Source organism: Sminthopsis crassicaudata, chromosome 4, assembly GCF_048593235.1.
Source record: "Sminthopsis crassicaudata isolate SCR6 chromosome 4, ASM4859323v1, whole genome shotgun sequence".
NCBI lineage: Eukaryota > Metazoa > Chordata > Mammalia > Dasyuromorphia > Dasyuridae > Sminthopsis > Sminthopsis crassicaudata.
The window spans coordinates 475,382,962-475,403,825 of NC_133620.1; the positions used below are offsets into that span (position 1 = coordinate 475,382,962).

Sequence of the window (20,864 nt, forward strand, 5' to 3'; positions counted from 1 at the left end):
GTTAATTGGTATCTTCAGCTCTGGGTTCAAGAAAGAGCGGTTGCCGGCGATGGAAGGGGCTTCCGCTGGTGTGCCGTGTGCTGGTGCTTTCCAGCAGGATGGGGGGCTCCTATTGATCTAATTCGTTTAAATAGACGTCTGGAGTTGTCGTTGTGGTTGGGGGCGAGGAGGAGGGGGAGGAGGGGAGACACAAAGGACTTTAGCAGGACTTCTGCTCTCTTGACAAGTCCTTTTCCTAAGTGACCGTTAAAGAAATCGAGCGTTATTTGTGGATTTGCACTTCAAGTACGGAGTGGGGGGAAGATTTGGGGGGAGCGGGGATCAGGGAATGGGACGTTCCAATTCTCTCTTCCTGCCCCACTCGCTCCCCTTCTCTGATTCTTTTCTTTTCCCCTTTCTTTTCTGTCTCTTACACTCGGTCCCCTTCTTTATCTTTTCATCTTTCCTGGAAATTTCTTTTCCCTTTTTCTTCTTCCTTCTTTTCACTCGCAGTTGAACGCTTTCCTGGCTTTTCTTTCTCTCATTTTTCGGGTTTCTTCCCCTCCTTCCACCTCCCTTTTCCTCCCGGACTCTCTCCCCTTCTTCCTTTCCATATCCTTCCTACCTATACCTCGCCGCCCGCTTCCCCTCCCCCCCTCGCTCGGGTCCCTCTCGGGTCCCTCGGGATGCCCGGGGGGAGGAGGGGGTCTCAGCGCGTCAGGGTCGGCTCATCCCCGACGGCGCCGTCCCATCCCGGAGCGCTCCCCCGGCGGCTCCCGGAGCGAGGACACCGATCCGTTCGCGGTGCGGGAGCGCGACCGCCCGGCGGGCCCGGAGGAGTGGAGGGCAGGCCGAGCCGGCGAGCGGGAGAGCCCCGCAGGCCGGCCCCGACTTCCCGAGCGGCCGAGCCAGCAAACAAAGCCGCCGGCGTCTCCGAGGGTCGGCCCGGAGTGTCCGGGGCAGGCCGCGGGCTGGGGGCGGGGGAGGGGAGAGGACAGCCCCCCCCCCCCCAGGGGAGGGGGCGGATGGATGGGAGAAGCCGTTCGCCTTTCGAGGTGCCTTCCCCCGATTTCGGCTCAGTGTAACCCAAAACTGTGAAAGTTTTAGCGGGGAGGGAGGGGGAAGGAAGGGGGAAAGGAAAGAAAGAAAAGAAAGTCGTTTTCCTCCCCCTTGCGCCGGCGGCCAATCAGCGCCGGCCTCCGCACCTCCCTCACTTCTGACAACTATTTAGCAACGGAGCCCAGCTAAAGTTTCCAAAAAAGTTAGAATAACTTCCTCTCTCAAAGACCTCAATTTTGCACAACCCGTCCTTGAAATAAGAGACTTTCGAGAAACTTGGAAAACGTCGGGTCAGCAAAACTTCTGTTTTTCCAAAAGGATCTGTCTCAGGAATTTCAAACACATTGAGGCTTACACGCGCGCTCACACCGCGCACACGCACGCACACACACACACACACACGGAAGGAGGGAGAGGGGAAAGACACAGAGAGAAAAGGACGAGAGACGGAGAGACGGGGAGTGAGAGACAGAAAGAGAAAGAAAGAGAGTGAGAGAGAGAGAGAAGCAGAGAGATACAGAGAAAGAAGGAGAAAGAAAAGGAGAGAAAGAGAAAGACACACACACAGAGAGAAAGACCGACAGAGAGAGAGAGAGAGAGAGAGAGAGAGAGAGAAGGAGGCAGTGATTTTGCCTAAGTTTGTTCCTTCCTCCTTCCCCTTGGCTCCTTGCAGAAAGAATGGAGGAAGGCTCCAGCTCTCCGGTGTCTCCCGTGGACAGCTTAGGCACCAGCGAAGAGGAGCTCGAGAGGCAACCCAAGAGGTTTGGCAGGAAGAGGAGGTACAGCAAGAAATCCAGTGAAGATGGCAGCCCCACCCCGGGCAAGCGGGGGAAGAAGGGCAGCCCCAGCGCGCAGTCCTATGAGGAGCTGCAGAGCCAGCGGATCTTGGCCAACGTCCGGGAGAGGCAGAGGACGCAGTCCCTGAACGAAGCCTTCGCCGCCCTGCGCAAGATCATCCCCACGCTGCCCTCGGACAAACTCAGCAAAATCCAGACCCTCAAGCTGGCCGCTCGCTACATAGACTTCCTCTACCAGGTGCTGCAGAGCGACGAGATGGACAATAAGATGAGCAGCTGCAGCTACGTGGCCCACGAGAGGCTCAGTTACGCCTTCTCCGTGTGGAGGATGGAAGGCGCGTGGTCCATGTCGGCGTCCCACTAGCTCGGCGCCCCACGCTCCCGAGAAGCCCGGCTGCTCAAGGGGTAGGTACCCGCTTTGCTTTCCTCTCCCCCTGCCCCTCTCCTCCTCCTCGCCGATCCCAGGCTCGGGTGGCACGGGGCCCCTTGGCCTGGACAGGAATGGCTGGGCATTGGGGAGGCCCATCAGGGCTGGCTGGGCACTGCGGAGGCCCATCAGGGCTGGCTGGGCACTGCGGAGGCCCATCAGGGCTGGCTGGGCACTGCGGAGGCCCACCATCCCAAAGGAAAGGCTAGCTGCGTCTCTGGACTCTTTTTGGAGGTCTCAGGGCCCTCTCCAGGAGGGCAGGCAAGGCTCAGGTGGCCTGGGTGACTGCAGAAAGCCTAACCCTAATACTGAGGATTCCGTCTCTGGCCATTGGCTGCTTAGCATCTTCTTGAGTCTGTGACATTGGGGGAGCCTGGCTTTGCTCCCCGATCCAAAAAAAAGGGAAGAGGGAGAAACCGGGAAATCAGAGCAGAAGCACCAAGCTGTCCCCAGGACCCCCGGCTTTCCCTCCTGCCCCCGGCATGGACATGCTGGAGGAAGGAGGCGAGTCCCAGATGGAGGAAGGGGACAGAACTTCCCACAGAGCCAGAAGGCATTTCTTATACAAACAGGAGTGTTTTTCTTTGGGGAGAGGGGAGGAAGGTTGTGTATAAGAGGACACAACCAGCAGAGCCCAGTGACAGCAAAGATGGACAACAGCTGCTGTTTAGAGCACAACCTCCCAGGGCCCTGGAAGAGGCAGCTCCGATAAAGCTGTCTTACAGGGATTTCCAGGATCCCGTGGGCCTCTGCTGGAGGGATGCACTTTCCCAAAGCAGCCCTGAGCTCACAATCAGTTCTGCCACAGGGCTTCATTAAAAAGAAATCGAAATTCTGTGTCTGTTTCCATGCCGAGGCTGGGGGTGTGGGGCTAGTTGGTTCTGCTGCTGCCCAGGCCCCCACCCACTTACAAACACAGATAATTTCAGCATTGGTCATGTTCAAAAGGAGTCAGCCTCCCAGGCTCTCTTCAGCCCCAGGCCCATGTCCGGGAAGGGCTCGGAACAGGCTGCTCCTGTTGCCTTCCCTGATTCCTTGCCAGTGTGTCCCACTTCTGCCCTTCCCTCTCCGCTGTCCTTCGTTTAGTTAGAACTCAATGCCTCCTTCTATTTTCAGCCATTAATAGGAAGTATTTGGGATTAAAGAATAGAATGTGACATATTTAGGAACACGCATACCCGTGTATTCCCATACACGTATGAGTGTGCGTGATTATGGATCTCTTTTATATATACATGCGTGCATGCATGTATGTAAAACTGGGGTCAGTCCATAGTCTATGTATGTTAAATACAGAGATAAGTCACCTTGACATTGAATATATATGTGTACTGCTTTAAACAGGGTCTACTTTGTATGACTTCCCCTCAGAAACCCTCTGGTCTGTTTTGTTTCTTTCATAAATTAATACCATTCGAAGAAGGCGCCAAATCATGATTATTTCTCAGGATCATCATGTTCCCACAGTCTTATATTTGATAAAGAAGAGGGCCAGATCATAAAGTTCTTGGTTTAGAATCAGGTAAAGGAGAGGAAGGACAGCAATTGGGGAAAAGATTGGGGGGCTGACAGAACCGAGAGAACAAAACAAGAAGCAAGCAGACACTGGATGTATGGGGGGAGTTCACCCCCTCTGCAGGGAGGATGCAGGTTGGCCAGTGTCTTTTTCTGTTGACAAGGACACCTCTGAGATTCTTCCTGGCAATGTCTGCCAGTGAAGGCCTAGACACCTCATCGTCCCCTCCAAATGGGTATGTGGAGAGAAGTAGGGACCAACATCAGAAACAATAGAGCCAGAACAAAATACTCGAGTTTGGGATGTTGTAAGTGAAGGAAAGTTTCAAATCTTCCCACCTGGGACTCCAAAAATTCTGAGAGTTGCCTAATGTCCTTGTGAGTCTCCCGGCCTCTCAGAAGAGAGAGGCCGCTAAGTTTCAGTGGAGATGAAAATCCTGTCGCTCCCTCTCATATCTCCCTGTGCAGTGGGACTCCCCCTTTGCTCCCGAGAGTCTCTGTCTTGCTAGCGTTCAGCTTTGCCCAGGAGTTCCAGTTTTGCCAGGACTGAGAGAAGCCACTTTCGTAAAGGACCTGATCACAAACTTCTTAGTTTAGAAACAGGTAGAGTGGTTATGATCCGAAGATCAGAAAGGCTTTTTTGTGAACTGCGTTTTCGAGGAAGCAGAACCAAATAGTTGAACAAAGAACAATCAACTTATGGGAATCTTCTGCTTTTGTCCAAAACAGATGTAAAGTGTTCCCCACACATGATTTCTCAGGAAAGCAAGTTTAGATTGGCTGAGGACAGAAACACAACCATGGTGGAATATACTAACTCTGGCCTTTTGTTGTTGCCAAAATTATATATGAGCTGCCATCCCTTAATTTCCTTTATCTGTTTTCCTCTGACTGGCCCTCTTGTACAGTGTGTGGTATGGCACATCAGAAGCAAGACGGCCGGATGAAAGCTCTCATTGTTGGGGGTTTTTAAACACACATGCGCCCCTTCCCCGCTCTTTAAGTATAATGTCAACAGAATTATAATTATGATTGTCCCAGTAAGAAAATGATGGAAAGTAAATACTAGGAGCCGTTCGCCTAATGAAGGAACTTAGCTGGGAAGTTTAGAATTTCATTGAAAAACAATGCCATTTCAGATCTCCAGGGAGTCGACTATAGAACAGAAATGAAGATATATTTGAGGGAAAATCTACTTGTTTAGCTTCATTTCCAACAATCGCCTCTCCCTTCTCCCTTCCAGCCCCTCACCCCCTGCTGAATATATCAGTAAGAGGATCTTTCGCATGAGTCATCTTTGGGACAATTTTAGAATATTGCTTTTCCTTTACTTACTATCTTTGCCTTTTCCTTAATTCAGTGCAGATAGGAAGTTTAAAAAAAATTCACACACACACACACATACACACACACACACACACACACACACACACAGTGTGTTAGTAGAAATAAATGGAACAATCAGTCGGGATGTCCCCTGGTGAGACGGACCAATTTGCATCATATTTCAGGCCAGAGTGGTTTGGTTTGCTTGGTATAAATTATCTAATCATAGCCCAACGTAGACCTTGGAGGCCAGGGGATGGGCTGGCCCTTTCAAATCTCCTTCCTCTTGTAGCTGAGCATCTACTGCTCGTAATCATGAGAAACAAGATTTTGTTATTCTCGCCAAAGATTTGCCAAGACCAGGAGTCTGACTTCTAATTTCGACGGAGGATTTTGTGTGTTTCCATCCATCTGAAAGCTCTTGGTGAACTGATGGTTTGGAAAACCAAACTTGGGTTTCTGGATGAAAAAAAAAATAATGCAGGAAATAGCCAAAGCTTTATGCTGATGTTTCTTCTCTTGCCAGATTTCCAAAGTGTAAGGGGACCCGGATTAATGGGTCTGTTGGAACCATCAGCTAAATCTCTCCCAACAGGAAAATTCCAAAGGTTTGGTGGGTGGGTGTGTGTGTGTGTGTGTGTGTGTGTGTGTGTGTGTGTGTGTAAATGCGCGCACACACACACACACGTCTGTTAAATTGTTCTGAGAAAATCCAAGTTAAGAGAACAGATACTCATGCCACCTGGTCTTGCAGAGTTGTAGGTGATTTGTACATGTCCAGTGTTGATAGGGTCTCCGGGTATGCTCCATGTCATTTTAGGAAAAACCTCCTGCTGGAACTGTAGTCAAATGGGTCCAAAATGGGCACGCTGAATGGATGGGACTCCTCCAGCAGGCACCTCTACCCTCTCCCAAAATTGCACCTGCAGAATTTTCTATCCGGGTCAGCCTCAATGGGGAGGGTGTCTGTCCCACCATGTCCCTCAGACCAACGGCACTGCCAGGGGGTGGCTTTCAGTTATTTCTTTTGGGAAGAAATGGGAAAACATAAATAGCTGAGTGGAGTCTGCACTCGGGCAGGAATAAGACACATAATGAAAGGAGCAAGTCCGAGAAACAAAGTCAGAATATTAATGCTGTGCTTGTAAGAGATGAACGCAGGCTGAGCTGGTTTGGGGAGGGATTTTTCTCCCTTCTGGCACTCTTGTCATCAGGAATAGAGACCCAGGTGGCCGTATGCAGGCCCAAATCTATCTACCAGCATTCTTGGGCCTTGCTCAAATGTTCCTATCAAGGGGGAGGGGGTGAGACAATTCCTTGAGGGTATTTGTTCTCTCCTGTTGCAAAAAATAAATAAATAAAAATAAATAAAAATAAAAAAATTCCCATCCTTTCTTAGGAAAAGACCCTCATTGGAAAGATCTCGCAGGTTAAAAAAAAAGAGTGAGGTCCCTTGTGCTTGTGCTTTTTATTCTGGAGAGGATTAAAGGAAATCACTTTCACTTAGGGATAGGAAAGCAGGGGAAGCTGGGATTTAAAGCATCATTTCAAATAGTCTTTTCTGAACAGAAGGCTCCAGTTAATTTCAGTTAATTTCAGTTAAAATTAAAATGAAACATAAATTGAAAAGCACACATTTCAATAAACTGATCTTAAAGACTAGTGGTTTCCTTCTCCCTTTCCCTGCTCTCTGGCTCCATATTTATAAAACTCTTTTCTCACTGGGAGATTGAAAACAAAACAAACAACAGCATCGAGGCTGTGGGTGCATTCTGGAATGTCTCTTCATGTGTGTGACTTGACCTGGGAATGGCTCCACAGCTACAAAATTTAAATTGTCGGCTTTCTCCCAGAGAGAAAGTCACTAAGAAAGAGGCAGATCACAGCTCCCAACTGCCCGGGTCTGGCCTAGAGCTGGGGAATGGGGCAGACAGGAGAAACACAGCCATCTACCTTGGCCCTGATGAACTGGAACTTAGGACACAGGGAGAGAGAGAGACAAGTGGGGGGTTGGAGCTCGGTCCAAAAGCATGGAGCCATTTTGTTGTAAACATCTTGCCTTGTTGAACAATTACAGGTCAACTGATGCTTTAAGCCGATATAGAAAGTATCAGATCCATCTTTTTCCAGGCTTCCCTTTTATTAAGAATCTGGGGTGAAGGTGGGTATTTACAAAAGCTCACAGACAGGATAAGATCCCAGAAATCTTGAGCATGGACATACCCCCAGCGGAACCACGAACCTGTTCCTATATTCCTAAAGGAAACATTTACCAGATTTGGAAAATGTTTGTTCCCCAGAAAATTCAATGATTGGTAGCTCTCACCATGTTCTGGGCATATGTTGCCATGGAGGGCCTACACAGGAGGACGAGTACAGAAATCCTCCGGCCGAAGATGTAAAGGAATAACACGAGTGAGTCGGTTGCGCGTTAGATACTGAGGGTTTGCTATTTGGAGAAGCATGAAGAAGCCGATCGATGACAGGCTGACACGGATATTTTCTTTCTCGTGTTGATGGGAAGTTAGAACTGGGTCCAGTGGGGATCTCACTAGTTTACTACAAACAGTAATTACATCAAAAATTAAAAATCAGAGGCTTGAGAAGCCAGTTCTTCGGATAACTAACTGATTTGGGATGGGCCAGAGAAAGGACAGAAAGATTTGATCTACATCCCAAAGTAGATCTTGGAATAAAAAAGGAGCACTTTGGGGGAAGGATCATTATACCTCCATGCTCCTGTGTCTGTCTGCATGTGCACATGTTGTGTACAGGTATATGGGAAAAAAGACATTTTTCCCACTGTAATTTCCTTTCTCCTTCTCCTAGGGCTCTGTTTGGAATTGTAGCTGACCTATTAGTTTAGTTCCTTTGTAGAACTGCAATTTTCAGAAACAAGTCATCAGAAAAAGAATCCATTGGAAGAAGGGACTTTTTCCCTCTTTTACCCCCATTCTTCCTTCACTAAATCCAATAGAAAGTGTGCATCGCCTTTCAGTTCCAGGGAGGATTTTTGTGATGGCCTCTGGAGCAGAAATCTATGCTGACCTTAGTGGAGTTTTAAGCTGAAGTTGGACCTGCTGTCATTTCAAAGGGCAGGTGGCAGACAGTTCAAAGAGTCTGATTGAGATGAATGTGTACAGAAGCGCCACGGTACCACTGTCAGTGGGCTGCTTGCTCAGACACTGAAGTGGACAAGCATCTGAGGGTCATTTACTGAAGTCCCACTCTCACCTTAGAAAGTGGCTTCTGGCTCCCTGTGTGTGATACAGTGTGATCACCTTTTGTGCCATCTGGAGCATCTGCCTGGCGCACATAGTCTGTGTTTTATTAAATTAGAAGGTGATGGGGATCTCCAAGAAAAGGATCACGTTGGATCTTTTGTTCCACTCCGATCTACGGATGGAGATCTGTCTCACTAATTCTACAGAGAATTGAGTCTCCTCTGAGGAAAGGGGGACGTCTTGTACAATAAACAAACTCCCTAAAAGAAAACACGGGGCGGCTGTTTATGGTCTATGATGCCTGCTGCTTCCACAGTGGGCTTTTTGTGCACTCAGCTGTGATTGAGCATTCTCGGAGACCGAAGGAAAGCTGTTCGGCAGCCGGTTCTCCCCTTTCCACAGGGAGATCGATGACTGGGGGCTTGACAAGCGGTCTCCAGACATTTGCTAAAGGTCATTGGGCTGGGAGGGTTGCAGAAGTGATCAGATATCAGCAGCCAGGTGCCTCCTGCTCTCCGTTAGGGAAGTTGGGATGTGAACGAGCCTGTCTCTGAGCTGGCCTCCTCGCCCCACATTTGAAACCTCAGCTCAGGAAGAGGAAGGGAAGATGGTCATGAGCTCAGCTGGATTGGTGTTTATTGGGTCTCTTCCAGGAAACCTGTGTGAGTTGTGATGGAATTCCTGATAGGAGAGTTGGTCCTATTGAGTGCCTCCAGAGAAAAAACACTTGGATTAAAAAAATAATAAGAAATATAAGAAATACCAAATGTGGGGGAAGGGAAAGGGAAGGAAGGAAGGAACAAATGAACGAATGAAGAAATGAAGAAAGATTTTCTTTTAAGTTGGGCATTTAGCTGTCTATATTTGCATAGTTGTATTTTAACTGAATAAAATTCTTCAGAGACAAGATGGACAGTTATAAAATTCAGGATTAATTTTTAAAAGATATAACTAAGCCTTTGGCAATTTGCATTATATGTTGCAAAGATGTTTTTCCTACTTTTCTACTTTTTCTGATTTGTAATATCAGTAATAGCTATGTATTAAAGTAGAACCAGAATTGAAATAGCTATTTATCCATCTTCTTGTCCTTGTAGCCTTCCCACTCCCACCAGGATCGATGATAATAAGAGTACATGCTTAGATGGACTGACCACGGTCCTTCTTTCTCAAAGATTCTTCAGCTCCTGCTCTTAGTCCCCTCCCAAATCACACTTTCCTATTTCTGACATCATCACTGTCTTAGCTGCTGGGTTGTTATTCCAGTCATCTCCTGAATTATACGGATCTAGACTAGAATAAGTCTCATAAGAAGAAGAAAGATTCTATGTTCATATTACTATAACTTAATAAAGATAATAGAAGAAAACATGGACATATAATCTAGCAGATCTGGTCTTAACTAAATGTTTAAACTTGTAGTTATTTAAAATATTTCTCAAAATACCTTTTCATGTGATGAAACAAAAACCACAATATGTGTCCCCTTGAAACGTCAATTTTATTAACTATAAGATGGAGATAATAGGCATAGTTTGGGCAGGGAAGTAGAACAATGGACTCCAGGCCTGAAATCAGGAAGACCTGAGTTCAAATGTAGCCTCAGTCACTTACTAGCTGTATCCCACTGTACAGATCACTTAACTACAATTGTCTTAATTTCCTCATCTGTAAAATGAGGTCAAGAAGGCAAAGGTAAGCCATTCCAGTATACCAGTGCTCGATCCACTGTCCCACTGAGCTGCAAATATTTTTGTCAAGAAAACCTCAAATAGGGTCATAAAGAGTTGAACACGAACAACTACATCCTTAGTATCAAGATGGATCCAATGAAATAATATGAAGTACTTTTAAAATTATAAATCACTTTTAAATATCAAATCTTATTCATTCTCTAATTCCCTGTAGAGTTGCGTAGTAACTCATCTAAATAATGATATATAGCTGTCAAGAACAGGAGGATCTGAAGGAGAAAGAATCCTGACAGCTATTCCCATGAAAGGTCTCTGGCTGGGAGGGAAGCTGCCAATTATTTGATGGGATCATAGAATGAGCTATAGAGAGTGAGCTCGGAGAGAGATTTTAGAGATCAGATAGTCTGCATCTTTACTTTTACAGATGGGAAAACTGTCTATATATTTATCTGCCCTTTCATTCATTCATTTATCTTATTTGATAATTTTTAAAATTTCTCATTCTTACTTTCCATCCTGTTGGAAACACAAACTCTTGTTTTAATTTATCATACTTAAGGAAAACAAATTCCTCCAATGACCATGACTTAAAATTTATGAAGGGCTCATTGACATTGGTTCTAATCTAGAGCAATATTTTTATTTTACAAGTGAAGCAACTGAGGCACACTAAAGTGTGACCTGCTTAAGAAAATAGTTACTAAGTTTTTGGAGCAGAATTCCAACTCAAGTTCCCAGACTTCAAACGCTCTCTCTTTCTACTATCTCTCTCTGTTTAACAAGGCAGTAATATAGTCAGCTGGGGGGGCCATGGTTTTGTGCTGTTATCTTATGTTTCTTGACCATTTATAATTTTAATGCTATTCTATTCATGCTAAAAAGAAAGACTTAGGTTAGCAGAATCTTGAATATTTGCAAGGAATTCCAAATTGTTTTTCCAACTGGTTCTTAGCTGGTCTTCCAAGATATTGATGGATGAGACAATGAAGAATTTGCTCATTATCGTTTAATTAATCAAACTTGTTGCCAAGAAAAACCTCTACAACTGTAAAATGATTTAGACCTTTTGATTCCTGAGGTCCCCGTGCAAGTATTTCTTTCCAGCACGCTAAGATGGCCCATGGGCAGCCCTGGGAATCTGTGGTGGTTTGCTCTAGTACTTACAAATATGAAGTGGTTTGTTCACAGTATTTCTCCATATCTCCTTTAACTTCATTGAGCAGTTTGGAGAAATTCTGTGACTTCCCAAGATAACTTTGTTGAAAGAGGAGGAAGGGAGAAAAAGAGTTAGAAATAAAATGAGAAAGGAAAGAAAGAAGGGGGTTAAGAAAAGCAGGAAAAGACTGAGGGAGAAAAGGAGGGAAGTGGGGGGGGGGTTGGAGAGGGAGAGAAGGGAAGAAGCGCCTATTACTGTCAGGCAGAAAGATCAAAATGGAAAAAATCTTTCAAGGAATTTAGGTTTTCTCAAGGGAGACAATGTATACACATATGAATATAAATGAAACACATACACGATCAGAAGGGCACAGATTTAGAGCTAAAAGGACTTTGGGGGTCATCAAATTCTCACTGTATAGATCTGCTCCAGTTGCAGTTGGGCAAAGTTGTTCACCCGGAGTCATTTGTTTGTGGGGTTTTGGGGGGAAGAAGAGGAGGACAGAGGAGCAGGAAGATGGGAAGTCACCAGTTAGCCGGCAGGGAAGAGGAAAAGAGAAGAGGGAAGAGGCAAGTGAACTGAGGTTCTAGGAAAAAGAGAGGAAAGGAAAAGAGAGAACAAGAAAAGACAGAGAAGGAGTAGTGGGCATTTTCTCTCTAGAGAGATAGTCAAATCATCACTACGAACATTATTAGAACTATATTCTTGGTAACTGATATTAAGGTTTTTAAAATTGCCGTAAACACCAAACAGCTGCACAATGAGACTTTCGTTTGTTCTGACTTGATTTTTAGTTGAATTTTATTTTTAAATAATTTTACAATAATCTATTGTGTTTCTGTTCCATCCTACCCTCCCCATTGAGAGAGAGAGAGACTGAGAGATATAGAGATGTTACATATCTCTTCAAATGTTTCTTCAAAGCTAGAGGATTTTGGCAGAAGGTCACAAGAGGAAGCTAATAATTCCTCTTGGATGATGAGATCACTTACCAAGAGTCTACTGCATTCTAAGAAGAAATCTGTTTGAATTTGGGTCTTTTCCCTCTCATTCTAGAGATGTGTCAAACCTGTAGTGGAGCAAAGGGAGATCTCCCAATATGTAAACTCCATTCACCAATACAAGTTAGAAATTCATCACATCTATGGAGAATTCTATGAGGACACTAAGAGATTAAGTAATATGGCCTTGGTCATAGTGAAGAGCATGTTGTTATTAAATGATGTGGTATACATTGAGTTCTGTAGGATTTTGGAGAAGGGACACAGGGGTCTAGGAGATACAGATGGCATTTGGCATTCATAGTCCATTGGCAGATAATATGAAAGGGAAGAGGAGTGGTGGACATAACGGATACCAGACAAAGACTCCAAAAGCATTTTGACAGTCTATTAAGGAGCTAAATTAAGAAGATTATTTTTTATTAATAGTGAATGCAAAGTGTTACACTTAGGTTCCCCAAAAAACAACTTCAAGAGGACATGATGAAGAAAGGGTGGCAAGATAGCAATTTGTGAGGGAAAGACCTGGGGGGTTAGTGGCCCACAAGCTCAAGGTTAGTTACCAGCATGAAATGACAGCTCCCAAACGTCCCTACGTTGTGCTAAGGGAGGTAGGTATTACACCCAGATCTAAGGAGCTGGATCCAAATCTTCCTGCTATATGGCATCCTGATCAGATAGTTGTCAGCAAAGGACACATTTAGGAGATGGTTGTCAGCAAAGGGCACCAGATTTTATGGAGGATGTTGGCAAGCCATTACATGTCCAGAAAAAAAAAAGCTTAGAAGGATAGGGAAAGAAAAGAAAACCAAGTCCCCTAATGGAAGAAACTGGGAGTAGTTCATCTGAGGCAGAGAACTCTTCTTGGGCTCCTTCAAGCGCTGAAGGGAGTTTGATGGGGAAAGAGAGAATGCACATCTTTAGCTTGACTCCATCAGGCAGAACTTGCATGCCAATAAATAGAAGCTAGAGAAAGAGAGATTTCCTATGGCCATAGGGAAAAACTTTCTACCAAGGAGAACTTTGCAGAAATGGCTCGGGCAGCCTCAGAATGCACTGGTTTTCCCTTGTTGGAGGTTGTCAATCAAAGGCTGACTGACCATCTTCAGCCATGTGGAAAGAAGGATTTTTGGTCAGTTTGAATACCTTCTGTGACAGTTGTATGGAGAATGCAGGTCTTGAATTGCACTTCATATAAATCTAGGGGACAGATGAACAGAAAGAAAAAAGAAAGGATTCCATGTAAGGAAAACAAAATACCTATGGGAAGAAATTTAGAGATGAGCACAAGAGGATGACTGTCTCAGCTAGAACAGAGGAACCTTGGGGCAGACTCACACACATGAACATTTATCTGAGGACAGGACGGGACTCCTTTGAAATCGGGCCAGATAACTTCCACTTCACATACTCTAAACATGAGCCCATGAATCTCTGGGTCAAGGAAAAGGAGAGGAAGCAACAACTCAACATTCGTTTCCCACAAGCACACAGTTATACATCCCTCAGAGTCTGTGGTCTGGTTGCTGATTCCCATCTCTGGCCCCTAACCTGCCTCCAGGAAACATCATTGGTTCTTTTTGATGTGAAGTGAGCCAAATGACCTTGTTCTTTTCCATCTGTTGACCTTTCTTCCAATTATAAGAGGACTTCCTTAAACAGTGAGACAAAGTCCATATCTCCACAGGCACCAGGCTTCATCTTCCAATAGGTCTGGACCACTGTATATAACAAGCCACTTGGCAACTCCTATCTCCAGACTCATTTGGGGAAAAGCCAACCATTGGGTTATACACGGGAGCAATAACAGCAATGATGGCATCCTCTGTCCCTTGGTGAGCCTGATAAAAGCAAGTGGCTTCCTAAAAAATGTCTACTTGCAGCATAGTTGCTCTCTTGTGAAATAGATAATGGCCAGAAAAGGAAGACAGGGCAGAGAGAGAGGAGATGGTTCACATATAGACAAACTTCTGTTTGCTTTCTGTTGTCATCCTTTGCAGAAGCTACACGTTCAAATTCATCTTGTGATTCAGATTTACTGAACTTTTGTTATTTTGATTATATTTCCTCTCTGAAAAGTGAAAAGGTTCAGAATCAGGTAGCATAATGGATATACTTTTGTTTCCGGAGTCAAATCTCAGCTTTGGCACTTAGTAGCTGGATAATTTAGGGTGAGACCCCTTAATGCACTAATTATTAATGGAATGATTAATCATTGCTCCTGTAATTAATACATAATTACAAGAGTAACTGCTGAGTTATTCAGGGGTGTGATTTGCAATCTAGGATCTGTATTGATGAAGGAGATGGCCAGATGGAGGGTCTTTGGAATATGGAATCACAGAGTCTTAAGTATGCAAAGTGGGGGCAAGGACACTTGCTATGTTTCTGAGGGTCTCTGCTGTCCTTGGCATGTGTCCAGGTGTCTGGTTTTCTCTCTTCATGATCTTCCCAGAAAGAAGAGTATTTCTCATTTCTGTATGGGCCCCCTGCCCTTGTGGATATGTCACTCATTTGCCACTGATCTAGTTAATAGTTTTTTATTGTAACAGAGCCAGGGCACCCGGGACAATTAATTTCCTTAAATACACACACACACACACACACACACACACACACACACACACACACACACACAAATGAACCTCTTTGACCAGAGATTTCCTAATGTGTCCAATCTTGAGTAAATTGGAATCAAATGGTATTTTCTTTTATTCAAGGCAAATTGGAGCTTGAGATTAAAACATTTTACAAATAATTTTAATAGTTCCTAGAAATGATATAGGGACTGATTATAGTTAAACATGAGAGAGAATCATAGAGCAACCAAGATTAGGAAGGACCCTGAGTCTGTGCCAAATGAGAATTGATTGAAGAAAGTGGGCATGGATGGGTTGGGGAAGAAAAGATTCACAGCTATCTTTAACTATTTGAAGAACTCTCTTGTGGAAGAAAAATAGCCCAGATTAAATGTCTTGGAAGTTATCTGGAAAATAGTGTGCCATAATGGTTAGATGAGCTGACCTTTCAATGAAGAAGTTCTGGGTTTGATTCAAATTAAAAGGGCAAAATAATTAAGAAGGGACTTGCAGATGTTCTATGTTAATGCTATTATTATTCTTAACCTATTCTGATAGTAATCTCTTAATTAACTGTGAGGTTCAAATGAAATAACATAAATTTATCATATAATCCTTCAAGCACTCAATAGAAATGAGAAATTATTATTATTATATTCTTCAGACTCATATCCTGCTAAGAATAGCCTTAAGCTCAAGACATGTGCTTATAATCTCCTGCTTCCAAAATGAACTTTAAAAAAAAATTGCATCATGTTGAGAAATATGTCCTAAAAAGCCCTGAACTTTATTTGTTTTTACTATTTCAGGCAATTTTTGTGCCCAGAGGTGTTTAGTCCAGATGCTCCACCTGATTGTGGGATCTGATATGGGATAACCAACCATATGGATGTAGGGAGATTTGATAATGAATCAGGGGCCATGGCTCAGAATCTTGGCCCTGATGCCTCCTAGTCAAAGCTACTCTGAGCTAGTCACTGCTTCTCTGTACCTCAGTTTTCTCCTCCAAAAAATTGGAGCTAGTAAGATTCTCATTCTCTCCTCCAGAGAGTTGTCATACATTGAGAAGGCACTTTGTAAACCTTCAAGAGCTTTGTCAGTTTGAGACAATTATTCTTATTCTAAATATTTCACCAACCCATAGAAGCACCATGGGAGAGCAGGCAGAGTATTGGATGTAAAGCCAGGAAGCTTGGGTTTAAAGCCTTCCCCTAAAAGACTGTAAAAGTATACGTCAGTGATCCCCAGACCATGTCCTTATTACATCTTTTTCTTCAACATTTGCTGTTAAATGTACACTTTTGTAATCATTTTTTCATCTTTTATTGTCTTCAAGTGATATATGAAGTTACTAAAAATTAATTTTTAAAAGGGAGGGATTGAATTTACTACTACAACTCTCCTTTGGTATGAGGGAAGAGGTATTTTCTATGCTAAATATCATGTAAAATTTTTTAAAATCATGTTACTAGTATTTATTATCTTTTCTTCCCACTGCCTGCAATTAAATATTTTTTTTCCTACTGAGGCTGGGGTTAAGTGACTTGCCCAGGGTCACACAGCTAGGAAGTGTTAAGTGTCTAAGACCAGATTTGAACTCTGGTCCTCCTGAATTCAAGGCTGGTGCTCTATCCACTGCGCCACCTAGCTTCCCCCAAGTAAACATTTTTTAAAGTCAAAACAAAACAAAACAAAACAAAACAAAAAAAAAAAAAAAAAAAAAAAACCCTCTCTGATAAGAGCCGGGAGTGGAGGTGGGGGGGAATCCATCTTCAGTCTTTTGACATTGTTGCTTATTTCACTGATCAGAGCCAGGAGACCATTCAAAACTTTTTCCCCCTATGCTATCACTCTACAAATGATTTTTCTGCTCCTGCTCATTTTGTTCTGCTCTGTTCACTGAAGCCTTTCCAGGTTCCTCTGAAATGGACCATTTTCTCCTCCTCTCTCTTGACACAATAATGCTCTATGACAGTCAAATGCCATAACTTGATCTACCATTCTTGACTCATTTCTTAACTACTAGTTTGGGGCTTCTATAAGAAGAACATTATGGGAAATTTATCACCTAAGATCTCCCAGACTGGGGATTTGTTTTCTTGGGTGCCTGGGGGCACTTGGTAGGTAAAAGACTTGCCCAGGATCATACAGTCAATGGCAGGGCTTCCTGACCCTAAGGCTAGCATTTTATCTACTGTGCCACATGGCTGAAAAGATTTGGACCAAGTATCCTTTAACTCTTTTCCCCACCATTAGGATTCTGGCACAGCATTTGCCTTCTTTTCTTAAATGTGCCTTTTTTTTCTTAACTTTTTCTTTTTGGGCAGGAGAAAGGTACTGAAGCCAGCTTTTTGTAGCTTTTCACCCTTTCCATTGAATTATTTCCCGAGTGTCCAGTTTTGACAAATGTGTGTTTTGTTCCCATGTGAATGAGTGCTCCATGAGGCAGAGACTGGGCCTGATCTCAGCCTGTGTTCATCACTGACTCAGTTTGGCCACTGGGCATTGGGCTCAGATTTTGAGGGAAGTGCCCAGGGTCATTTAGAGGCAGCCTGAAATCTTTCTGCTGTATAGCACATATCAGCAGATCCCACAGATGATCACTTATTCTTTTGTCTATCAGGCAGGTTAAAAATGAAAATAAATAACTAAATAAAAACCTTCCAGGCAATATGGAAAGATCAAAAATCTTCCTCAAAACATCACAACCCCTATGACTCCGGACAGGTTGCTACCTTTCAAGGTCTTGATTTCCTCATGAAAGGATTGACTAGATGGCTTATGAGGTCTCTTCTAGTCCTTGATTTCAACTCCCAGAGTCTCATGCTCTCAGGGCACTTTCCCTCTCTAGACTCAGCCTCTCCATATATAAAATGGACAAGGCCAAAGAGATGGCCCCCATGCTCCTTCTTGGCTCTCCCCTTGTCTGAGTCTTGATTTTATTATTTTACAGACGATGAAATAGGAAGTTGGACTTGGTAGCCTCGGAGGGCCTGAAGCCCAGATCTATGCACGTATATTCGCATTTTATCATACCCCCTAACATGTGTATCTACATAGAAAAGAATTCTATGAAAGTTTTTGTGATACAAATTATCATTAAATTAACTATTTTCAAGTTTAGATATTTGCATATTACGTTCTTAAAATAGGGCATAATTCTTTTTTTTTTTTTTTTTTTTTTTTTTTTTTTTTTTGAGGCTGGGGTTAAGTGACTTGCCCAGGGTCACACAGCTAGGAAGTGTTAAGTGTCTGAGACCGGATTTGAACTCCTGTCCTCCTGAATTCAAGGCTGGTGCTCTATCCACTGCGCCACCTAGCTGCCCCCTGGGCATAATTCTACTTAGCAAAACCTTTCACAATTGCTACTCTTCCAACCCAACAAATTGTTGTGGCTCATTTGAGTTTTTTATTAATGATTTGAATAAATTTACATAGAAGTGTACACACATGCACACATGAAGTCTACAATGTATTCAGGTGATTCATTTAAAAGCAGGCTCAGTTTCCACGCTTCCCTGCATTCAACCCCTTATGATATTTCCAAATATTTGAACATAAGGAAAACCTTCCTTCCTCCGGTTTTATAGGGAAGCTTTCCACTGGACACCTTTTAACAACCTGTCCCACACCTCACCCCCGAGCTAATAGAAAACCCAGGCTGCTTCTTGGATACCCTCAGGGCTCATTAATTACTGGTTCGTGGAGATACCAGGCTTGGCTCCAACACAAATATTCACCTACCAGCTATAAGCAGGTCACATGATGGAATACAGTGATGGCTTCCAAATGACCCTCACTGTACCCAATAAATGGAGAAATTCAGCCAACTGAAGGAATGTCCCTGATCTGACCATTTACACTAATTATTTATTTCCTTAAAAGGGCTTCAATGCTGTCTTGAAGTATGCTTCAAAATAAGCCCCCAAACTCCTCAAACTTATTCTTGTTTGCCTACAAAAGATCCCCCAAAGTTTGCTTTGAAGATTTGTCAGATTTGAAAGTGGAAAATCAATGAAAGTTACTCTAAGGCAAGCCATCCACGATATGGGTGCAAACCAAAGCTCAGAGGTCAATGCCCTGTCTCAATTCACACAACTATTATGTTTGCAAGGCAAGGAGCCAAGGCATCCAAATCCAGGTTAAGAACGGGGAGGGGGAGCAGCACCATATGAGTAGGACTCAGAAATTAAAAGAAAAAGAAGAATACTGAGTCCTGGGTCATTTAATGAATCCAAGTGATTGTGATTGCACTTCCCAGTTGACACTTGGTTGGCTTCCAGCTGCACCCACAAGTCCTTAGGCCCTGGCCAGAGCAACCCAGAGAAAAGATTAGATGGTGAATGGGGGAGTAGAGGCAAACAATTCAAGCCCCCTTCTCCAGAGGCCACTGAAGGAGCTTCAAGCCAATCGGATTGGCACTCAGAGATCATGTGTTAGGACCAGGGACTACAACACCTCCCACGCTTGAAGAGTTTCTCAGACTTCTCTCTTACAAAGTAGACACGAAGGATATCCCTGAATTGGCTGTGATACTTGCTAGCTGTGTGGCCGTGGGCTAGTCCCCTAATCTGTGAGAGTCTAAGCATCTTCAGGGTATAATCATCTTGGCACTCCTTCCCTCATAAAGTCATCATGGGAAAAGAGCTTCATAAAACTCAAAGAAGCTATTATAGAAATATGAATTGTTGTTGTTGATGAAGAAGATGTGACTCTAATCCATTCCTTAGTTCAAAACAAGACTAAATGTCAGGATCTGACAGATCATTGTTGTATAAAGCCCTTAACTTAAATCTGAGGATCCCCGTGTGATTCTCCTAGTCAGGCTCTAAAAGAAAGCCAGACAGGGCTTTGGTTTCCCCTTCTGTAAAATGCCAGGATTGGATGAGATCTCCTTTAAGGTCCTTTCCATCACTCAATCTAAGATGAGTAATGGAAAACAGAAACAAGCCAGTCTAGCATCAAGGACCAACTCAGTCCTTAGCACAGTGGCTGGCACATAGTATGTTCTTAATAATTAATTGATTGATTAACTAATAATGAATAAGGAAGGGGTTCAAATGGTTCAAATGTCAAGAAAATATTCAGCTCCTCCTTAGTCATGGCCATTTTCAGTAAGCACATAATGCAAAGAAATATGGGTCCAGATCTGCAGTTTGGTCCCCAAATCCTTGGGCCTACAAAGGGTTTTACTAATTCAGAATTTCTTAGCTTTGTCTCCTATATGACCCAGAGCCTCAAGGATTGGATATCTGATAAGAATAACAAGAACTGACTTTCCAATAGTTCCTTTACATCAGAGATACACAATCTCTGAGTTTCATAGGTACCCTGAATATTCCTATCTGCAGGTTTGGGGAATGGTTTTGCAATATCTAGCCCTGATTTCATCCCTATGGGCTCTCCCTGGTTTGGCAACTCCCTTCTCCAGTGCACCCTCTCTTGAGTTGACTGGAGCACCAAGAATTGAAAGGATTCAGGGAGAAGCTCTCATCCATTTGTATCCAAGTTGAAACAAACAGAAGCTGGAGGCAGAGCTTTGCTTCCCCCTACCATCCGCCTCTCCGGCAACCTGGGAGGGGGCAGGAAGGGCTCTGTAGGCCACAGCGCTCCCCCACAGCTGGCCCTGCCTGATGTGGGGAGAGACATAGAGAAACAAAGAGGTTAAACAGTCGGTTGCCTTAGTCATCCCAGGCAGGGGCGCTGGGTGATTCAGATCCTTACTTGGGGAGTAGAAGCAAATGAATGAGTCAGAGCTGATTTCTTTCTGCTTTCTTGCTACTAAAATAAACAAATCAGGAAGGCCTGAAGGAGAAAAGCAAGACTACCAAAGACAGCTGCTGCAGTGCACAGTACAGCCCAGCACAGCCTATAAGAATGACCCAGGAAGGGAGGCACAGGCCTGAGGAAAGGCAGGAGGCAGCCCAATATGTGCCCAATAGGCAGATTGGAAAATTGGAGAGAGATTGATCTATGAATCCTGATCAACTGGGGGGGGGGAGATAGATGAGTAATAGAAAGAAAGAAAGAAGTGATTGATGGACAGATGGGAAGATAGGTAAAAAATGGAGGAATTATAGATATAGATGGATGGATAGATGAAAGAG

The 20,864-nt window shown here is 44.0% G+C and overlaps 1 protein-coding gene across 2 annotated transcripts in view; it reads left to right on the plus strand.

Moving 5' to 3' along the window:
• The first annotated feature begins 1,082 nt into the window (after window positions 1-1,082).
• The window catches only part of TWIST2 (twist family bHLH transcription factor 2), a 67,680-nt gene continuing 47,898 nt past the window's right edge, over window positions 1,083-20,864 (plus strand). The window contains exons 1-2 of one of the 2 annotated variants that reach the window (XM_074264443.1): window positions 1,083-2,240; window positions 17,711-17,797. In XM_074264443.1, coding sequence (XP_074120544.1) covers window positions 1,717-2,199 — 483 coding nt within the window. In that variant the 5' untranslated portion in view covers window positions 1,083-1,716 and the 3' untranslated portion in view covers window positions 2,200-2,240; window positions 17,711-17,797. Of the gene's footprint in view, window positions 2,241-17,710; window positions 17,798-20,864 lie in introns of those variants that run through there. The other variant, XM_074264444.1, reaches the window with a different exon arrangement.